Source organism: Sminthopsis crassicaudata, chromosome 3 (assembly GCF_048593235.1).
Source record: "Sminthopsis crassicaudata isolate SCR6 chromosome 3, ASM4859323v1, whole genome shotgun sequence".
Taxonomy (NCBI): domain Eukaryota; kingdom Metazoa; phylum Chordata; class Mammalia; order Dasyuromorphia; family Dasyuridae; genus Sminthopsis; species Sminthopsis crassicaudata.
Window position 1 is genome coordinate 624,949,336 of NC_133619.1, and position 20,370 is coordinate 624,969,705.

General features: G+C 46.5%; 1 protein-coding gene across 1 annotated transcript in view; it reads left to right on the top strand.

Annotated features, from left to right (window-relative positions):
• Nucleotides 1-10,192: 10,192 nt before the first annotated feature.
• The window catches only part of DNAJC11 (DnaJ heat shock protein family (Hsp40) member C11), a 70,337-nt gene continuing 60,159 nt past the window's right edge, over nucleotides 10,193-20,370 (top strand). Inside the window, exon 1 of the mRNA XM_074306379.1 lies at nucleotides 10,193-10,352. Coding sequence (XP_074162480.1) covers nucleotides 10,281-10,352 — 72 coding nt within the window. The 5' untranslated portion in view covers nucleotides 10,193-10,280. The remainder of the gene's footprint in view (nucleotides 10,353-20,370) is intronic.

Here is a 20,370-nt window from a genome sequence, read left to right on the forward strand (position 1 = left end):
CCATTAGAAGTGTCACCATGTCCAAGCAGGCAGTCATTTATGAACTTATTCCTCTCTCCCTTGCTTTTTTAGTTGATATCTATGATCACTGAAAATATGAAGTCTTATCAAAGAGTAATTTAATTGTTTTGATAAGCTCACTAGGATCAGGGAGATTTCTTGGTTTTTCTGCCCAGTGATTTGGAGTAGAAACAAAATTAAGATTAGCAAAATAACAAAAAACAAAAACAAAATGTTTATGCTATGTAATTTTCCCATGAAGAGCATTGGTGTCCTGTGGCTTCAAAAATTAATTAGATAAGGGCTCTTGGCAGCATCCACTCTCTCTACTGTCGTAGAATTCAATGTTTTTTCTTCATGTTAAGGCTATATCTTCTTCTTTAGCACTTATACTCTTAATTCCACTTGACAACATCCTTGTATTCCAACCATACTCTGTTTATTTAACAGGAAGAAAGTTGTTAGAATGAAAAGAAAAAGGAGCTCTTTTAATTTGTATAGAAATGGAACCATTTTAAAGCGCCTACCATCAAGTATTGGGTCTACGTAGGACTGCAGTAGGAATGGTTTGTCATAGACAGATAAGAATTAGTGAGAATAGAAGATCTTAGATTTCTTAGTTCTGGGCCATCTAGTTCAACATCCTATGAATAGAGAGTAGAGAATTAGTAATATTAAGCATGAAGATTAAATTATCATGGAATGTATGTAGTTTTAGGGTCTAATATTCAATCAAATAAAATTTCTTTAGAAGGGCAATAGTTTGTAGCATCCTTTTTCATAGTGACAAGAAACTAGAAATTGAGTAGATGCCCATCAGTTGGGGAATGACTGAATAAGTTATGGTTATAAGAATATTATGGAATATTATTGTTCTATAAGAAATTATCAGCAGGATGATTTTAGAGAGACTTATATGAACTGAAGCTAAGTGAAATGAATAGAACCAAGAGAACATTGTACAGAAACAAGATTATGTAATGATCAACTGTGATGGACTTAGCTCTTTTTAACAATGAGGTGATCCAAGGCAATTCCAATAGACTTATGATTTCACATCACAGAGAGAGAAATATGAAGACTGAATGTGGATCAAAGCATAGTGTTTTCACTTTGTTGTTGTTAGTTTGCTTGGTTTTTTCTTTTTTGTGTTTTTCCCCTTTTGGTCAGATTTTTCTTGTGCAGCATGACAAATAATGGAAATGTTTAACCTATATCGGATTGCTTGCTGTCTTAGGAAGTGGAAAGGAAGGGAGAAAGGGAGAGAGAGAGAGAGAGAGAGAGAGAGAGAGAGAGAGAGAGAGAGAGAGAGAGAGAGAGAGAAATTTGGAATACAAGGTTTTACAGAGCTGAATGTTTAAAACTATCTTTGCATGTATTTGGAAAAATAAATACTGCTTTAAAAAAAAAAAAAAAGAAGGGTTCTAACCCGATTTTTAAAGGACCTGATGAACCCACATTTTTTATATTTAAAAGCTGAAAAAAAAACATCTGAAATGAAACCTGATTTTGGGCAATTCAGTGACATCTATAAGATAATAATTTTTAAAATCACAACTTGGACCACTCTCTTCCTAACATGGCATTCTTTCCCATAACAGTGCCCTTGAAATTAGCAGGGAACACACTTAGAATCTCTAAGCTCACTTTTCACAATGAAATGGGGATGAGAGGGCAGCCTTGGGCCTATTCTCAACATGGAGCCTTTCAAGTGAGCTGATAAACTAAGCCAATGCTTGATTCAGACTGATAAAGTCTCTGGATGTGATGTTTCCCACTGGAAGTTCCTTCCCACCCACAGTCCTACCCCATGGGTGCCATCTGCTTATTTACAGCAGATCTTACCTCACCTGTTGACATTTACAAGCTTATGCCAAAACCCAGAAGGAACCTGGAGAGTGAGGGAAGTGAAGACCTAAGGTATTTTCAAATCACTCAAACCTTCATTAGCTGAGCCTGCAAAAAGGAAGTAGAAAATTGATCATAGTGTCTTGCACATATGGCATTCTATAAATATTTATCGAATTGGATGGAATTGAAGTTGGGGAGCCATGTGTAGACATAGGAGTATAGGTATAACCACTGCCATCTGCCCCCTTTCCCCCTCCAAAGCCTTTGCTGCGGGCAAAACTCCATGGCAGACTCTAGCAATAGTATTCTTTTAATTATAAAGTTGACATGCTTTTTACGAACTGGCCCCAGAAGAGGCAAGCCTCTCATTTCCATGGAAACCTGCCGTGATGCTACAAAGAATTTTGACCCAGGTGAGGATGGAGTAGTAGCTGCAGCCAATGAATATGGAGAAGTGATCTGACTTTCAAAGTAAGCTCCTCTAGGTGTAGAGAAAGATGGGGAACGACAGCAAAGAGAGCTAGCTTTCTCAAAGAGTTATTGCTAGACAGAGGGGTCCTTGGTGAGACCTGTGAAAACTCGGGGCTTATAAATCAGGTAAAGTGTATACAGTTTCGTGCATGGAAAGAGACAACAGGGTTAAGAAGCAACTATGAAGCAGCGGGAGCATAAGCCCTGGAGAAAGCAAGAATTAATATCATAAGCATTTCATGGACAACCCTGTGGCTCTGTGGCTTTGGCCAACTTAAGAAGCATGACATGACCGTTACTATCACTACAAGACCAGGCATAGTGGGGAATCTGGGGCGTTGCCATGGCAATTCCAAACCTTGAAACTTTCATCCTTTTGTATTTTTTGCAAAGAGCCAGTCTCTCTAACAACACAGGGAAAAAAAAATGAGCCCAATAGGTGGGCTGATTCGGGAGACAGAGGTTGCTCAGAAGTGATACCATTCCTCTTCTTCTCCACTGAAGGAATGGAATTAATCCCATTCTTTGAGGTTTTCTGCAACTTCCTCTACACTAGATATAGCTGCTACATCCATTCTAGTGCCTTCCTAGTCAGGGCATGTGATAAAAGTAGAGGGGAGGGAAAGGAAATCTCTACTATGTTCTTCTGTCTTCCTGAACCAACCCCGAATAAAGTCTTGGAGGGAGGGAGAAGAACCTTTCAAGATATTTTTATCATAATTAATTTTCCTTCTTTTACAACATTTCAGCTATACTGAACCAGAAAGAAAGCTGGCCAAGGTCTCTTTCCCTGGGTGACTAAATGAACTTAAAGTTCTTTCTGCCTTTGTTTTCCTTTCTTAAGATCCCTGTGTGTGGAAACTTGTGAAAGTGACAGTTTGGTGGAGGCAGTGGATAGAGCAGGGAGACCTGAGTTCAAAATCAGCCTCCAATTGCCTCACCTTAAAAAAAATTAAGTGATAGTTTGTTGTTGTGCAATCACTGCACTCATGTGTGCCTCTTCGTGATCCCATTTGGGGTTTCTTGGCAGAGATACTGGAATAATTTGTCATTTCCTTCTCTAGCTCATTTTACAGATGAGGAAACTGAGGTAAACAGCGACTTTCCCAGAGTAACATGGCTAGGAAGTATCTGAGGGTGGATTTAAATATAGGTCTTCTGGACTCCAGGGCCATCCCTCTCTATCCAGAATTTCTACTCAGGACTAGATTTCACTTCAGATGAAAATTTGCTTGATAATTTTTATTCATCGTACAATAAATAGCTATGAACCATTTCTCTTGTTAATGAAATTCTCTGGCTTCTAAGATTCAGTATGATACCTCATGTAACATATTGAATCTTTTCATTAGGGCCTGGATATTCGATATGATTTTATAGTTACTGTATTAAATGTTTATGTGATCCTAAAAATCATTTTTTAAAAAGGATCTAAAAGAACGCTGTTTTCCTTTTGTATATGATGACAGAAGCCTCCTTCCCCTGATATTGCTTAAAGATGAGAAGCATTATGGGGAATGGGATACAGAAAAGCCAAACCCATCCAGCATACATTTCCTATTCAACTTGTGCTTTTTAGGGAAGAAAACTGTCATGCATGTTACCTCAAATAAATTAATTTTAGCATCTGTAAGGAACCACCTATTGCTGAATGGGTGAGACAGAAACCATATTTATGAAGCTTTTACACCTATGTATGTATTCTACATCTTGAAGTTTTCTTTGTCCATTCCTCTGTTGGTTGGGACCACATGCCTGCCCTCTGCTGGCTAATGGACAATCTGAACATTGTGCTTGCTGCTTATGGGTCTCCAATATTGTGACCACTTAACCAGCTCACCTCTTCTCTGTGCATGAGCTACTTATCCGTTCTCCACCTCATCAAGATGGTTTCATGCTGTGAAAGCTTTTGGCCAGACGGTATAACATTTTGAGCTCCCACGGGCCCCTGAAATTACCTTTGCAAACCACACATTCAAAAGAAGAAGCCAGGAATATCATACTCAGATTGTTGAAGTGAAAAACCATCATAGGTGTAAGTTCAATATCCCAATATTATAAAGGCTATATTATCTCATCAATGGGAGTCTCTCCTACCAGCGATTGCAAGTGATCGTCCAATAGGATAATAAAATTAATTGTTGGTAACTTGAATGCTGCCGCTTGTCATTGATTTATCAAATATCTGTCTTATGCATGGAAGGCTCTGTGTAAAGATCTCTGAGTAGTACAAGGAGATTACAGTCCAGTGGAGGCTGGGCAAGACACATGTATAATGATTATATAAGATAAGTAGCACGTGTGAAAAATCATTATTGGCCTATGATAGGGAAAGCAGAAGGAGAAAATTAGATGGGCAGAAGATTGTGCTCAGAGAAAGTGCCCCCTTAAACCTTGGAAGTGGAAGAGTCTCAAGTGACAAAAAGTCTTAAGGTGAACCTGTACTTGTGACTGGCTGAAATGAAAGAGATGGAGGTCACAGAAGTTGAAGATGTTGAAGAACTTTGAGTCAGACCTGGGAGAGCTAGATGGTGCAGTGGATAGGGCACCCATTCCGAGTTCAAATGTGATCTTAGACACTTAATACTTCCTAGTTTTGTGACTCTGGGCAGAGTCCCTTAACCCCAATTGCTTTGCAAAAAACAACAACAAAACAACACAAAATTAGTAAACCTAAAGAGGTGGTACAAGGGTTAGTAGGATGAGGGAGGGGGTTATTGGTGTTCTGCTGTTTCTTTGGGATCCCATTTAGGATTTTCTTGGCAAAGATACTCAAGTCCTTGGCCATCTTCTTTTCTGGTTCCTTTTTCAGATGAGGAAATTGAATAGAGTTAGTGAGTGTCTAGTAAAATGTCTGAGACCCTATTCCAGCTCAGATCTTCCTGAGTCCAGGCTTGACAGTCTATCCATACTTAGTTGCCCTAAGGAAAAGGAAATATAGTCCCTTTTTTTTTTTTTTTTTTTTTTTTTTTTAAACTCCTCCAAAAGTTCCAGCAGACCTGGTATATTCCCCATAAAATCAGGGTGGGACAATAATTGCTATTGTTTGTAAATCAGCATCCCATAGATCATCAAAACATGGGGCTGCTAGGCGGTATTTTACCATGGACACAACTTGATTTGACAGAAGCCACTTCCGAATCATAAAAGCAGTTTTAGTACTCCACCTGACCCCAAATTAAGTAGTTCTCCATATACATGAGGTCACAGAGAATTGCCTCTTCCTCTGAAAAATGAAGCATTGGGCACCAGTGAATCTTGAGAATTCCTGAAAAAAATCATATAAAAAACTAAAAATCTCAGGAAATGGAGAATTGAGGGAAAGGTCCCCTATATATTTATAGGATTTATAGCAGTGTGTGTGTGTGTGTGTGTGTGTGTGTGTGTGTGTGTGTGTGTGTGTGTATACACACTTGGGAGAAACAGGAAATAGATGCCCTTTCATGGAGGAATTACAGAAAAAGTTTTAGTGAATTAATTTATTGCCTCAGCTACCTCCTCACAGTGGATCCATCTTCCCTAGATCCTCCATTTTGAGGGGAAGGGCATGGACTAACCAGATTTAGTCACTAAGTCCCCTGGTAAGTACATCTTTCTACCCCTTTTGTATCACCTTCCCCTGTTAGAATATAAGCTCTTTGAGGGCAGGGACTGTCTTACTTTTTGGTTTGTGTTTCTATCTCCAGAGCTTTACCCAGAATCTAATCTGTAGAAAGGGCTTAAATTTGTCTATTGGCTAACTGGTTCAAACATTATGCATGAACAGCTCAAAGAAATTTGATGCAAAAAAGAAGTGCTCAGAATCAAGAGCACAGTATGCTCCATGAGAACAATTACATAAAGGCAAACAATAGCAGAAGGCATTCGGTCCCATTTTGACTTTAGACTTCTGCTGATGAATCTGATCTCTCCCCTCCTGATGAAGAGGTGGTGGACGATGGAAGGGGAATGAAATTTCTGTTGCCAGCCATGGTCTGTGTCTCAGGCTGCTGTGTCCAACTCTATTTCTTTGTTTCAAAAGAAGGTTCATTCTGTGGAGGCGGAGGGTGGTATTAGGAAATGGCAGCAATGTAGATAAAAGCATCAATAAAACATTAAAAAAAAACACTACGGTCTGAGAAATGCATGGCTGTTTATAAACCACATATATCCTCTGGCTTATTTTCAGTCTGAATCAGCCTTAGATAATGCTGTTGTCATCTGGGTTAAACTTGCTAAAGATATGAAGCCAAAAAGCCAAGAACAACCCCGAAATTGTAAAGGTTCAGATAAGTTAAGACAGAATTTAACACCAAGGGTACCTATAACTAAGGATTTCTTTTTCCCCTGAACTTTCTTTAAAGGGTTATCGTAGCTCATGAGGGGATGGAAGAAGACCAGGCAGTGAATGGCAAGTGAGTACTAAATCCCATTCTGGACTCAGTGACAAGAGAATAATAAAAAGATCATAGGTAATTTCTCCTCCTGAATTATAGAGGAAGTGCAGGGATTCAGTACTGACATAGAAGTGGCTTGGACGGGGCTGCTCACCTCTTCTCTCAGTATTGCCGCTATCGCTCAGATGAAGGGGATGAAATGAATGACCCCCACTGTACTTGCTGAGGGCATCCGAGCTGTCATTAAGGGCTGGCGGCTTCCTGAGCCACTGAACACAGTGGCTGTCCTGGGAGACCAAATGTTTGGGGATCATTTTGAATATGAACACTGAAGATAAATTTTGTTATATATGCCATTTAAAGATAAGTGAATTCCATAATAGATTTTTTTTTTTTTTTTAAAGATATAGCTTTACTGCTCGGTACAAACGACTTTTGTGGCTTCATCCAATGGGAAGACAGCAATCCTCAGGGCAGGAAATAAAAATATACAGCTGAATTCTGTCAGCAGCTCTGTTGTGAGAGGTTTGTTGGCTCTGTGTGAGTGTGTTTGTATGTGTACTTAACTTACGTATTGTGTTTCTCTTTTCATTTTTTTTCTCATATAAAGTTTTTAGGAATATAGAACCAAAAAGCAAAGTACCTAACAAACATATTTCAGGTCTGTGATGTATCTGTCTTGTTTTCCATTTGCCACAACATCCAAGTAGCCAGAATAAAAAAACATGGTGGGTCCAAGAGAGGACAAATGCAGAAAATCCTCGAGCTACTCTTCACTTTATTGCAGTGACAATTATTCTCAATCACAGAAATTTAGTCCTAGGCTTACGGAAACAGGCTGTTTATTCAGGCAATAATACCTTATGTTTGTACAGCACTTTAATTTTAAAAGTATTTTCACACATATTATTTCATTTGATTCACCTGAGGGAAACATTATTACAGTGGTCCTCAAACTTTTTAACTAGGGGGACAGTTCGCTGTCCCTCGGACTGTGGGAGGCCAGACTATAGTAAAAACAAAAGCTCCCACTCTGTCTCCGCCCCTCGGCCCATTTGCCATAACCTGGCAGGTGCATAAACGTCCTCAGCGGCAGCATCTGGCCCGCGGGCCGTAGTTTGAGAACCCCTGCCTTATTTACTTCCATTTTACTGATAATAAACCAAAGTTGCAATTTGACCAAGATCACAAAGCAGAGGTGAGACTAGAATCCACGTCCTTCTGTCTCCATTCAGCAATTCCCAAAGTCAGCTTGATTCAAAATAGAGACAGACTATCACTCCTTCATAAGAGCAGGCTGTTATGCTGCGGCTTTTTGTGACCTTTCTGACCATACCCATCCTGGCAAAGATACTGGAGGGATTTGCCATTTCCTTCTCCAGTAGATTGAGGCAAACAAGATTAAGTGACTTGCCCAGCATCACAGGGCTAGGAAGTGACTGAAGTCAAATTTTAACTGTTCTTTCTGATTCCAGCCCCAGTAGGCCGTCCACTGAGACACCTAAACTGCCTCTGACTGAGCAAGCAGGGCAGCCTAATTAATATTCTTAAATCCAAGGAAATTTGTTTTTTGCAAGAAATTCTTACTATGTAAAATATTCACCAAAAAAGCAAAATATTCCACCATGCATTTTTAAGCCCTTTAAGTCAAACCTCATTTTTCTTTATTTTTTTTATTAATAGTTTTTATTTACCAGATATATGCATGGGTAATTTTACAACATTGACAACTGCCAAACTTGAATATCATATTTAAGGGGAAAAAAGAAAAACCCTAAAAGTGACTGGATAGCTGATGATAGATGTGAAGGCTACTAGGAAATGTTGGGGGAGGAATGCTGTCCTAGCTAAAGAAACTAGCATTTCATTCATTAGACGGGAATGGTGTCCAGGACTGACACTCCCAGACACCCTGTCCCAAATGCACTCCAAGTGTCTCATGGTAAAGGATGCTAAGAGGACTGGATTATGGGAGGGGGGCGTCACATAGGCCCATATGGTGCACATCTGGACAAAAATTAGCAAGTGGAAGAAATCAACTTCTCCAACGTGTGGGCAGGTGGTTGAAGCTTCCCAGGAGGCCTACTTGTGAAGGGCAACTGGGATGGTTGGGAAGCGATGGTTAGTTAAGGAACAACAAACGTTCCTGCGAAATGGTAAGGTGCTGGAGCAGGTGGCTGTGTGCGAACAGGCACCGAGGGGAGGGCAGCGGGACTTGCCCCCTTTCTCGTGGTAATTGCGCCATTTCTAGGACACTTAAATACTGCAGATATTGTCACCGAGACAGTTTTAGTAATTCACCCAAACCGACAGGCACCGAGTTTAAAGTAATCAGGAGGTGGAAATTTACATGAAAATGACCGGGATACCAGGCTGGAGGGAAAGCCTGCCGGGACAGTTGTGCCGGGAACCGAACGGGCCCCACCTCAGCGTGCAGGCCGCGAGATGGTGACAAGGTGTGCGTGGGAAAGCAGAGCGAGGAGGTCCTTCCCGCCCATCGGGGGAAAGCCCAAATTAGGTGGCCAGGAGACCTGGGGGAAGGAGAAGCGGGTCGGGGCCGAAGCCCGGAGCTTCCCACGAGTCAGCAGCCCCAGAAGTCAGCACGGGGACTACCGGAGCGGGGGCGGGGCGGGGGGACCGTGAGCTTTGGGGGACTTCCACAAAAGGTGGGGGCTGCTCTGTCTGTTTAGATCTGGAAGGGGTTCAGTCCTCCTCCCCAGCTGCGGTAGCATCAGCCAGCTCTGCCCCGGGGGAGGCCACGGAGGGTTTGCCACGGTCCGTTCTCCGGGAGGGTGGGAGCTAGGAGCCGAACCCTGGGGGCAAATGCCGACTCTGTGCTCTGCTCCCCGCGTGACCTCGGGGCAAGCCCCTCCCCCTCTCCGGGCCTCAGTGAAGGAGAGGGCTGACCCTGAAAGCCCCTCCAGCTCTGGAGCCAGAACTTCCCGCGTCTCACTCTCCCTTCTAAATGTGGGGGGCGGGGGCGGGGCTTGGACGCTTTCTCTAGCTCTGGGCCTGGGGCTCTCACCCCCTCCCTTGGTAAGAGGGGGGAAAGCGGCCGGCGGAGCTGCAGACGCCCCGGACCCTGAGGTGCAGCTAGGACGCTGGCCGGACATCGCCCTCCCGGGGCACGTGCTGTCCGCGTTGAGGGGGGGGGGAGGAGTTGGTTTATTAGGTTCCGGGGTCGGGGTGACTGACAGCTGGTGGGTTCAGAAAGCAATAATGCCGAGAGCTGCCAGAGCCCCGCGGGGGTCAGGGCCAGATGGGTCAGAGAGTCCACGGGTCGCAGGTCAGAAGCCCGCCCTCACTTTCTAGGCTTCCAGGCGTGAGGGCAATGACGCATGCGCAACGCGGGGTTGGCTTTGGCAAGCGGGGCGGGGTTTGGTAAGGGAAACAAGAAACCCCTCGCGCCTGCGCCTGCGCTTGCGTCGCGGCTCCGAGCCGCCAGGGGTCGCTGTAGCGATCCGCGTGCTGTTCCTCCTCGTGGCCCGGGCCCCTCAGGTTCCGGGACGGGAGGAAGAGGAGGTGTCACGCCTCCCTCTGGTGAGCGGACCTTCCCGTCCGCCGGGGTGAAAGGTCGGAAAGATGGCGACGGCCTTGAGAGAAGAGGAGCTGGACAACGAAGACTATTACTCGCTGCTGAATGTGCGCCGGGAGGTGAGGCCCGCGGACCGCCGAGCCCGCCAGGGGGGCGAGCAGGGGCCGCCGCGCCGGCCGAGGGCCCCGCCGCCGCCTCCGGGTGCCCGGGAGCGGCCTGGCCGGAGAGGCCGCGTGCCGGGTGGGGGGCCCCCCCATCCCACGCCGGCCCGAGGTTCCACGCAGGTTGCCCGTGGTCCCGCGCTCCCGGCCGGCGGCCCGAGGAGAGCCTTGGGGAGGGGCCTGGGAGCCCCGAATGTCACACCTGGGGGGCGACCTGGGGCCCGAATGTCACACCTGGGAGGGACCTGAGAGTCAGGAGTGCGACACCTGGAGAGGGACCGAGAGCATTGAATGTCATACTGAGAGAGGGCCCGAGAGTCATAAATGTCTCACCTGGAGAGGGACCGAGAGCATTGAATGTCATACTGAGAGAGGGCCCGAGAGTCATAAATGTCTCACCTGGAGAGGGACCGAGAGCATTGAATGTCATTCTTAGAGAGGGCCCCGAGAGTCATAAATGTCTCACCTGGAGAGGGCCCCGAGAGTCATAAATGTCTCACCTGGAGAGGGCCCCGAGAGCATTGAATGTCATTCTTAGAGAGGGCCCCGAGAGTCATAAATGTCTCACCTGGAGAGGGCCCCGAGAGTCATAAATGTCTCACCTGGAGAGGGATCTGAGAGCATTGAATGTCATACTTAGAGAGGGCTCTGAGAGTCATAAATGTCTCACCTGGAGAGGGCCCTGAGAGTCATAAATGTCTCACCTGGAGAGGGCCCTGAGAGTCATAAATGTCTCACCTGGAGAGGGACCGAGAGCATTGAATGTCATACTTAGAGAGGGCCCCCAGAGTCATAAATGTCTCACCTGGAGAGGGATCTGAGAGCATTGAATGTCATACTTAGAGAGGGCTCTGAGAGTCATAAATGTCTCACCTGGAGAGGGCCCCGAGAGCATTGAATGTCATTCTTAGAGAGGGCCCCGAGAGTCATAAATGTCTCACCTGGAGAGGGACCGAGAGCATTGAATGTCATTCTTAGAGAGGGCCCCCAGAGTCATAAATGTCTCACCTGGAGAGGGATCTGAGAGCATTGAATGTCATTCTTAGAGAGGGCCCCGAGAGTCATAAATGTCTCACCTGGAGAGGGCCCCGAGAGCATTGAATGTCATTCTTAGAGAGGGCCCCGAGAGTCATAAATGTCTCACCTGGAGAGGGCCCCGAGAGCATTGAATGTCATTCTTAGAGAGGGCCCCGAGAGTCATAAATGTCTCACCTGGAGAGGGCCCTGAGAGTCATAAATGTCTCACCTGGAGAGGGACCGAGAGCATTGAATGTCATACTTAGAGAGGGCCCCGAGAGTCATAAATGTCTCACCTGGAGAGGGATCTGAGAGCATTGAATGTCATACTTAGAGAGGGCTCTGAGAGTCATAAATGTCTCACCTGGAGAGGGCCCCGAGAGCATTGAATGTCATTCTTAGAGAGGGCCCCGAGAGTCATAAATGTCTCACCTGGAGAGGGACCGAGAGCATTGAATGTCATTCTTAGAGAGGGCCCCCAGAGTCATAAATGTCTCACCTGGAGAGGGATCTGAGAGCATTGAATGTCATACTTAGAGAGGGCTCTGAGAGTCATAAATGTCTCACCTGGAGAGGGATCTGAGAGCATTGAATGTCATACTTAGAGAGGGCTCTGAGAGTCATAAATGTCTCACCTGGAGAGGGCCCTGAGAGCATTGAATGTCATACTTAGAGAGGGCTCTGAGAGTCATAAATGTCTCACCTGGAGAGGGATCTGAGAGCATTGAATGTCATACTTAGAGAGGGCTCTGAGAGTCATAAATGTCTCACCTGGAGAGGGCCCCGAGAGCATTGAATGTCATTCTTAGAGAGGGCCCCGAGAGTCATAAATGTCTCACCTGGAGAGGGATCTGAGAGCATTGAATGTCATACTTAGAGAGGGCTCTGAGAGTCATAAATGTCTCACCTGGAGAGGGCCCCGAGAGCATTGAATGTCATTCTTAGAGAGGGCTCTGAGAGTCATAAATGTCTCACCTGGAGAGGGCCCCGAGAGCATTGAATGTCATTCTTAGAGAGGGCCCCGAGAGTCATAAATGTCTCACCTGGAGAGGGATCTGAGAGCATTGAATGTCATACTTAGAGAGGGCCCCGAGAGTCATAAATGTCTCACCTGGAGAGGGATCTGAGAGCATTGAATGTCATACTTAGAGAGGGCCCCGAGAGTCATAAATGTCTCACCTGGAGAGGGACCGAGAGCATTGAATGTCATACTTAGAGAGGGCTCTGAGAGTCATAAATGTCTCACCTGGAGAGGGACCGAGAGCATTGAATGTCATACTTAGAGAGGGCCCCGAGAGTCATAAATGTCTCACCTGGAGAGGGATCTAAGAGCATTGAATGTCATACTGAGAGAGGGCCCCGAGAGTCATAAATGTCTCACCTGGAGAGGGACCGAGAGCATTGAATGTCATTCTTAGAGAGGGCCCCGAGAGTCATAAATGTCTCACCTGGAGAGGGCCCCGAGAGTCATAAATGTCTCACCTGGAGAGGGCCCCGAGAGCATTGAATGTCATTCTTAGAGAGGGCCCCGAGAGTCATAAATGTCTCACCTGGAGAGGGCCCCGAGAGTCATAAATGTCTCACCTGGAGAGGGCCCCGAGAGCATTGAATGTCATTCTTAGAGAGGGCCCCGAGAGTCATAAATGTCTCACCTGGAGAGGGCCCCGAGAGTCATAAATGTCTCACCTGGAGAGGGCCCCGAGAGCATTGAATGTCATTCTTAGAGAGGGCCCCGAGAGTCATAAATGTCTCACCTGGAGAGGGACCGAGAGCATTGAATGTCATTCTTAGAGAGGGCCCCGAGAGTCATAAATGTCTCACCTGGAGAGGGCCCTGAGAGCATTGAATGTCATTCTTAGAGAGGGCCCCGAGAGTCATAAATGTCTCACCTGGAGAGGGACCGAGAGCATTGAATGTCATTCTTAGAGAGGGCCCTGAGAGTCATAAATGTCTCACCTGGAGAGGGACCGAGAGCATTGAATGTCATACTTAGAGAGGGCCCCCAGAGTCATAAATGTCTCACCTGGAGAGGGCCCCGAGAGCATTGAATGTCATTCTTAGAGAGGGCCCCGAGAGTCATAAATGATTCACCTGGAGAGGGATCTGAGAGCATTGAATGTCATACTTAGAGAGGGCTCTGAGAGTCATAAATGTCTCACCTGGAGAGGGATCTCAGAGCATTGAATGTCATACTTAGAGAGGGCCCCCAGAGTCATAAATGTCTCACCTGGAGAGGGATCTGAGAGCATTGAATGTCATACTTAGAGAGGGCTCTGAGAGTCATAAATGTCTCACCTGGAGAGGGATCTGAGAGCATTGAATGTCATACTTAGAGAGGGCTCTGAGAGTCATAAATGTCTCACCTGGAGAGGGCCCCGAGAGCATTGAATGTCATTCTTAGAGAGGGCCCCGAGAGTCATAAATGTCTCACCTGGAGAGGGATCTGAGAGCATTGAATGTCATACTTAGAGAGGGCTCTGAGAGTCATAAATGTCTCACCTGGAGAGGGATCTGAGAGCATTGAATGTCATACTTAGAGAGGGCTCTGAGAGTCATAAATGTCTCACCTGGAGAGGGCCCCGAGAGCATTGAATGTCATTCTTAGAGAGGGCTCTGAGAGTCATAAATGTCTCACCTGGAGAGGGCCCCGAGAGCATTGAATGTCATTCTTAGAGAGGGCCCCGAGAGTCATAAATGTCTCACCTGGAGAGGGATCTGAGAGCATTGAATGTCATACTTAGAGAGGGCCCCGAGAGTCATAAATGTCTCACCTGGAGAGGGATCTGAGAGCATTGAATGTCATACTTAGAGAGGGCCCCGAGAGTCATAAATGTCTCACCTGGAGAGGGATCTGAGAGCATTGAATGTCATACTTAGAGAGGGCCCCGAGAGTCATAAATGTCTCACCTGGAGAGGGACCGAGAGCATTGAATGTCATACTTAGAGAGGGCTCTGAGAGTCATAAATGTCTCACCTGGAGAGGGACCGAGAGCATTGAATGTCATACTTAGAGAGGGCCCCGAGAGTCATAAATGTCTCACCTGGAGAGGGACCGAGAGCATTGAATGTCATACTTAGAGAGGGCCCCGAGAGTCATAAATGTCTCACCTGGAGAGGGACCGAGAGCATTGAATGTCATACTTAGAGAGGGCTCTGAGAGTCATAAATGTCTCACCTGGAGAGGGACCGAGAGCATTGAATGTCATACTTAGAGAGGGCCCCGAGAGTCATAAATGTCTCACCTGGAGAGGGACCGAGAGCATTGAATGTCATTCTTAGAGAGGGCCCCCAGAGTCATAAATGTCTCACCTGGAGAGGGATCTGAGAGCATTGAATGTCATACTTAGAGAGGGCTCTGAGAGTCATAAATGTCTCACCTGGAGAGGGCCCCGAGAGCATTGAATGTCATTCTTAGAGAGGGCCTCGAGAGTCATAAATGTCTCACCTGGAGAGGGACCGAGAGCATTGAATGTCATACTGAGAGAGGGCCTCGAGAGTCATAAATGTCTCACCTGGAGAGGGCCCCGAGAGCATTGAATGTCATTCTTAGAGAGGGCCCCCAGAGTCATAAATGTCTCACCTGGAGAGGGATCTGAGAGCATTGAATGTCATACTTAGAGAGGGCTCTGAGAGTCATAAATGTCTCACCTGGAGAGGGACCGAGAGCATTGAATGTCATTCTTAGAGAGGGCCCCGAGAGTCATAAATGTCTCACCTGGAGAGGGCCCTGAGAGCATTGAATGTCATACTGAGAGAGGGCCCCGAGAGTCATAAATGTCTCACCTGGAGAGGGCCCTGAGAGTGATAAATGTCTCACCTGGAGAGGGATCTGAGAGTCATAAATGTCTCACCTGGAGAGGGATCTGAGAGTGATAAATGTCTCACCTGGAGAGGGACCGAGAGCATTGAATGTCATACTGAGAGAGGGCCCCGAGAGTCATAAATGTCTCACCTGGAGAGGGCCCTGAGAGTCATAAATGTCTCACCTGGAGAGGGATCTGAGAGCATTGAATGTCATACTTAGAGAGGGCTCTGAGAGTCATAAATGTCTCACCTGGAGAGGGACCGAGAGCATTGAATGTCATACTTAGAGAGGGCTCTGAGAGTCATAAATGTCTCACCTGGAGAGGGACCGAGAGCATTGAATGTCATACTGAGAGAGGGCCCCGAGAGTCATAAATGTCTCACCTGGAGAGGGATCTGAGAGTGATAAATGTCTCACCTGGAGAGGGATCTGAGAGTCATAAATGTCTCACCTGGAGAGGGATCTGAGAGTGATAAATGTCTCACCTGGAGAGGGACCGAGAGTATTGAATGTCATACTTAGAGAGGGCCCCGAGAGTCATAAATGTCTCACCTGGAGAGGGATCTGAGAGCATTGAATGTCATACTGAGAGAGGGCCCCGAGAGTCATAAATGTCTCACCTGGAGAGGGACCGAGAGCATTGAATGTCATTCTTAGAGAGGGCCCCGAGAGTCATAAATGTCTCACCTGGAGAGGGCCCTGAGAGCATTGAATGTCATTCTTAGAGAGGGCCCCGAGAGTCATAAATGTCTCACCTGGAGAGGGCCCTGAGAGTCATAAATGTCTCACCTGGAGAGGGACCGAGAGCATTGAATGTCATTCTTAGAGAGGGCCCCGAGAGTCATAAATGTCTCACCTGGAGAGGGACCGAGAGCATTGAATGTCATACTGAGAGAGGGCCCCGAGAGTCATAAATGTCTCACCTGGAGAGGGATCTGAGAGTGATAAATGTCTCACCTGGAGAGGGATCTGAGAGTCATAAATGTCTCACCTGGAGAGGGATCTGAGAGTGATAAATGTCTCACCTGGAGAGGGACCGAGAGCATTGAATGTCATACTTAGAGAGGGCCCCGAGAGTCATAAATGTCTCACCTGGAGAGGGATCTGAGAGCATTGAATGTCATACTGAGAGAGGGCCCCGAGAGTCATAAATGTCTCACCTGGAGAGGGACCGAGAGCATTGAATGTCATTCTTAGAGAGGGCCCCGAGAGTCATAAATGTCTCACCTGGAGAGGGACCGAGAGCATTGAATGTCATTCTTAGAGAGGGCCCCGAGAGTCATAAATGTCTCACCTGGAGAGGGACCGAGAGCATTGAATGTCATACTTAGAGAGGGCCCCGAGAGTCATAAATGTCTCACCTGGAGAGGGACCGAGAGCATTGAATGTCATACTTAGAGAGGGTTCTGAGAGTCATAAATGTCTCACCTGGAGAGGGACCGAGAGCATTGAATGTCATTCTTAGAGAGGGCCTCGAGAGTCATAAATGTCTCACCTGGAGAGGGACCGAGAGCTTTGAATGTCATACTTAGAGAGGGCCCCGAGAGTCATAAATGTCTCACCTGGAGAGGGATCTGAGAGCATTGAATGTCATACTTAGAGAGGGCCCCGAGAGTCATAAATGTCTCACCTGGAGAGGGCCCTGAGAGCATTGAATGTCATACTGAGAGAGGGCCCCGAGAGTCATAAATGTCTCACCTGGAGAGGGCCCTGAGAGTCATAAATGTCTCACCTGGAGAGGGACCGAGAGCATTGAATGTCATTCTTAGAGAGGGCCCCGAGAGTCATAAATGTCTCACCTGGAGAGGGACCGAGAGCATTGAATGTCATACTGAGAGAGGGCCCCGAGAGTCATAAATGTCTCACCTGGAGAGGGATCTGAGAGTGATAAATGTCTCACCTGGAGAGGGATCTGAGAGTCATAAATGTCTCACCTGGAGAGGGATCTGAGAGTGATAAATGTCTCACCTGGAGAGGGACCGAGAGCATTGAATGTCATACTTAGAGAGGGCCCCGAGAGTCATAAATGTCTCACCTGGAGAGGGATCTGAGAGCATTGAATGTCATACTGAGAGAGGGCCCCGAGAGTCATAAATGTCTCACCTGGAGAGGGACCGAGAGCATTGAATGTCATTCTTAGAGAGGGCCCCGAGAGTCATAAATGTCTCACCTGGAGAGGGACCGAGAGCATTGAATGTCATTCTTAGAGAGGGCCCCGAGAGTCATAAATGTCTCACCTGGAGAGGGACCGAGAGCATTGAATGTCATACTTAGAGAGGGCCCCGAGAGTCATAAATGTCTCACCTGGAGAGGGACCGAGAGCATTGAATGTCATACTTAGAGAGGGTTCTGAGAGTCATAAATGTCTCACCTGGAGAGGGACCGAGAGCATTGAATGTCATTCTTAGAGAGGGCCTCGAGAGTCATAAATGTCTCACCTGGAGAGGGACCGAGAGCTTTGAATGTCATACTTAGAGAGGGCCCCGAGAGTCATAAATGTCTCACCTGGAGAGGGCCCTGAGAGTCATAAATGTCTCACCTGGAGAGGGACCGAGAGCATTGAATGTCATACTTAGAGAGGGCCCCGAGAGTCATAAATGTCTCACCTGGAGAGGGCCCTGAGAGTCATAAATGTCTCACCTGGAGAGGGACCGAGAGCATTGAATGTCATACTTAGAGAGGGCCCCGAGAGTCATAAATGTCTCACCTGGAGAGGGACCTGAGAGCATTGAATGCCACACTTAGAGATCTGAGAGCATTGAATGCCACATCCAGGGAAGGCCCTGAGAACTTTGAATGCCACAGTTAGGGAGGGATCCAAGAGCATTATAAATACCAGACCAAGACCTTAGAAGCTGCAGAGGGTCTGAGCTGAAGGGGCTGTGGAGGCCGCGGGCCTAGCCCCGGCTTGTAGAGGAGCCAGCCCAAGGAGGGGAGGCCTGCGGAATGTCTCCAGTGGGGGGAGGGGGGGCAGCACCCTGGTTAGCTCACCACCTAAGTAGGAAGTGTGGGGACAGGGAACCTGAGCTCTGGTCCTAGGATGTCCAGCTCGGGCCTCTCCTCCTCCCAAGGCTCCAGGACATAAACATTTCAGAAAAGAACTGGGTCACGCGTGGCTCAGGACCAGTGTTTGAGTCCTGTTGGCTCCTCCATTTGTGGGCCATCTGTTTGACCTTGGACGGGCCCTCCAGACCTCGGTTTCCCAAGCTGCCCCAGGGAACCTCAGAGCCGCCTAGTCTGACGCCCTCATTTTCCCGATGAGGAAACTGAGGCCCAAGGAGACGAGTCAGCTGCTCAAGTTCACCAGACAGCCAGCATGGGAGGAGGCATTAGAGCCCGGTCCTGCCCCTGGAGCCAGCATGCCTTCCTTGTCCCTGTTCGGCCTCCGGGTATGTTAGGTGTCCTTTTGTCCTGATCCAGGGAGACAACCTTGGCCAAGGACACGGGGCCACCCCAGGGACTAGGACTTGTGGTGCACACTTGGTCATGGACTGCTTAGCCTCCCTTCCCTGCAGGCACCTCCCATGTGTGCCATGGTTTCTGTCAGAGAAAAGAAATGTAGCCAGTGTTGGACGGTGTCCATGTTGTCCTTGCAGACACATCCAGGTAGTCTTACCCACCAAACATTCTGAACCTTGAGGCTTCTGGGTCTGACATTCCACCTGGGTGAGCTGGGGCAAATCCATTTAGTCTCTGAGGGGATTTCAGCTCCGACATTCTCTGATTCTAATTTATATTCTTCTCTGCCAAAACATTTTCTCAGCTTCTATTCTTTTTGGGGAGCCCAGTAAAATAAGTGAAATCAATATCAATTACTTCTCACTGGAGAAAAATCTGTGCATGTTCAGTACTAGTGACAATGTGAAGACTGATGGTGGCAAAACCAAATAGCTAAAGAGCCATGATTACCGTTTATGAATGTAGATGCTTCAGTTTAGAGTCTGGAGGAGCCGTGGAGGTCAAATAGTACAAATCCATCGGGGTTCAGTTGAGGAAATCAAGGTCATTCAGATAATGGCTGCTGTAGGATTCAAATTCAGGCCCTCTGGCTACAGATCTGTCGCTCTGCTTTCTCACTGTATCCTGAACAGAGCTATTGTTGTTTGGTTAACTTTCCATTATCAGACATGAAAGTAAGAATCACATTTCCCTCTTTTTCCATCATTCGTTGGCATTTATCTTCTTATAGATGAAATCCTTTTCAAGAAGTCATCTTTAATGTCCCACCTTGAGTAAATCTCTGCAGGATATCCCCAACATATTTAAATTATCCCAGCTTAAATCCCCATTGAGACTTTTGAGGACCCTTCATCTTTTTGTTAGCTGAGATTGTGTCTTAATATAGGAAAGAAGTTGGGGAGCTGACGCTTAGATTTTGGGTGTTTTCTAAGATCAGTCCGTGAACATTTATTGAGCACCGACAATATGGCAGGCATTGTGCTAAGCGCTGGACATGTTAGAATCCAGACCTGGCATGGATTAGCTTTAATGGTTTGTGATCGTATTCAGTTTAACGGGTTTAGTTGACAGAAAAGTGGTATTGGTTGACATCTCGAGCTCTCTGAGCTATTTCAATCTTGTGCTTTTTGGTTTGATGCTTGGGGAAAACTGTGGGAGAAGGGATTCATTCATATCAATGCTCTTCAGTTATGTGGTTTCAGAGTTGCAGAGCTGAGTGTGCTCACCAGCTCTTTTTGAGACATCTCATGTGGAAGCAGTTTGAGAGATGAAATATACAGAAATCACATTTCATTTTTAACCATTTTTCACATTTAAGATATTCTTTCAAGTGTGTATTCTAGTGAATGAAATATGAGATGCTTACTCATAAGTCTAAAATGAACCTTGGTTTCTTTACCTCTTAGGTGAGCATAAGACCCATAACCTCTGCCTCACAGCATTATTGTGAGACACAAATGAGAAAATGTGTAGGAAGTGCTTTGCAAATTCTAAAGCATAACCAGCATGTCAGTTTTTATTAACGACTCACTTTCCCTGTGTATCTTAGATTTCCCTTTTTCAAAGTGGAGCCCTCATCAGCCCATCTTCCATTGGGAATGTGATTTATTACTCCCTGGGCATTTCTCACTGAGTGTGTCAAGACACTTAGTAAGAAGTGCTCAACATCTGACTGAGCTCGAGAGGTGATTCTGT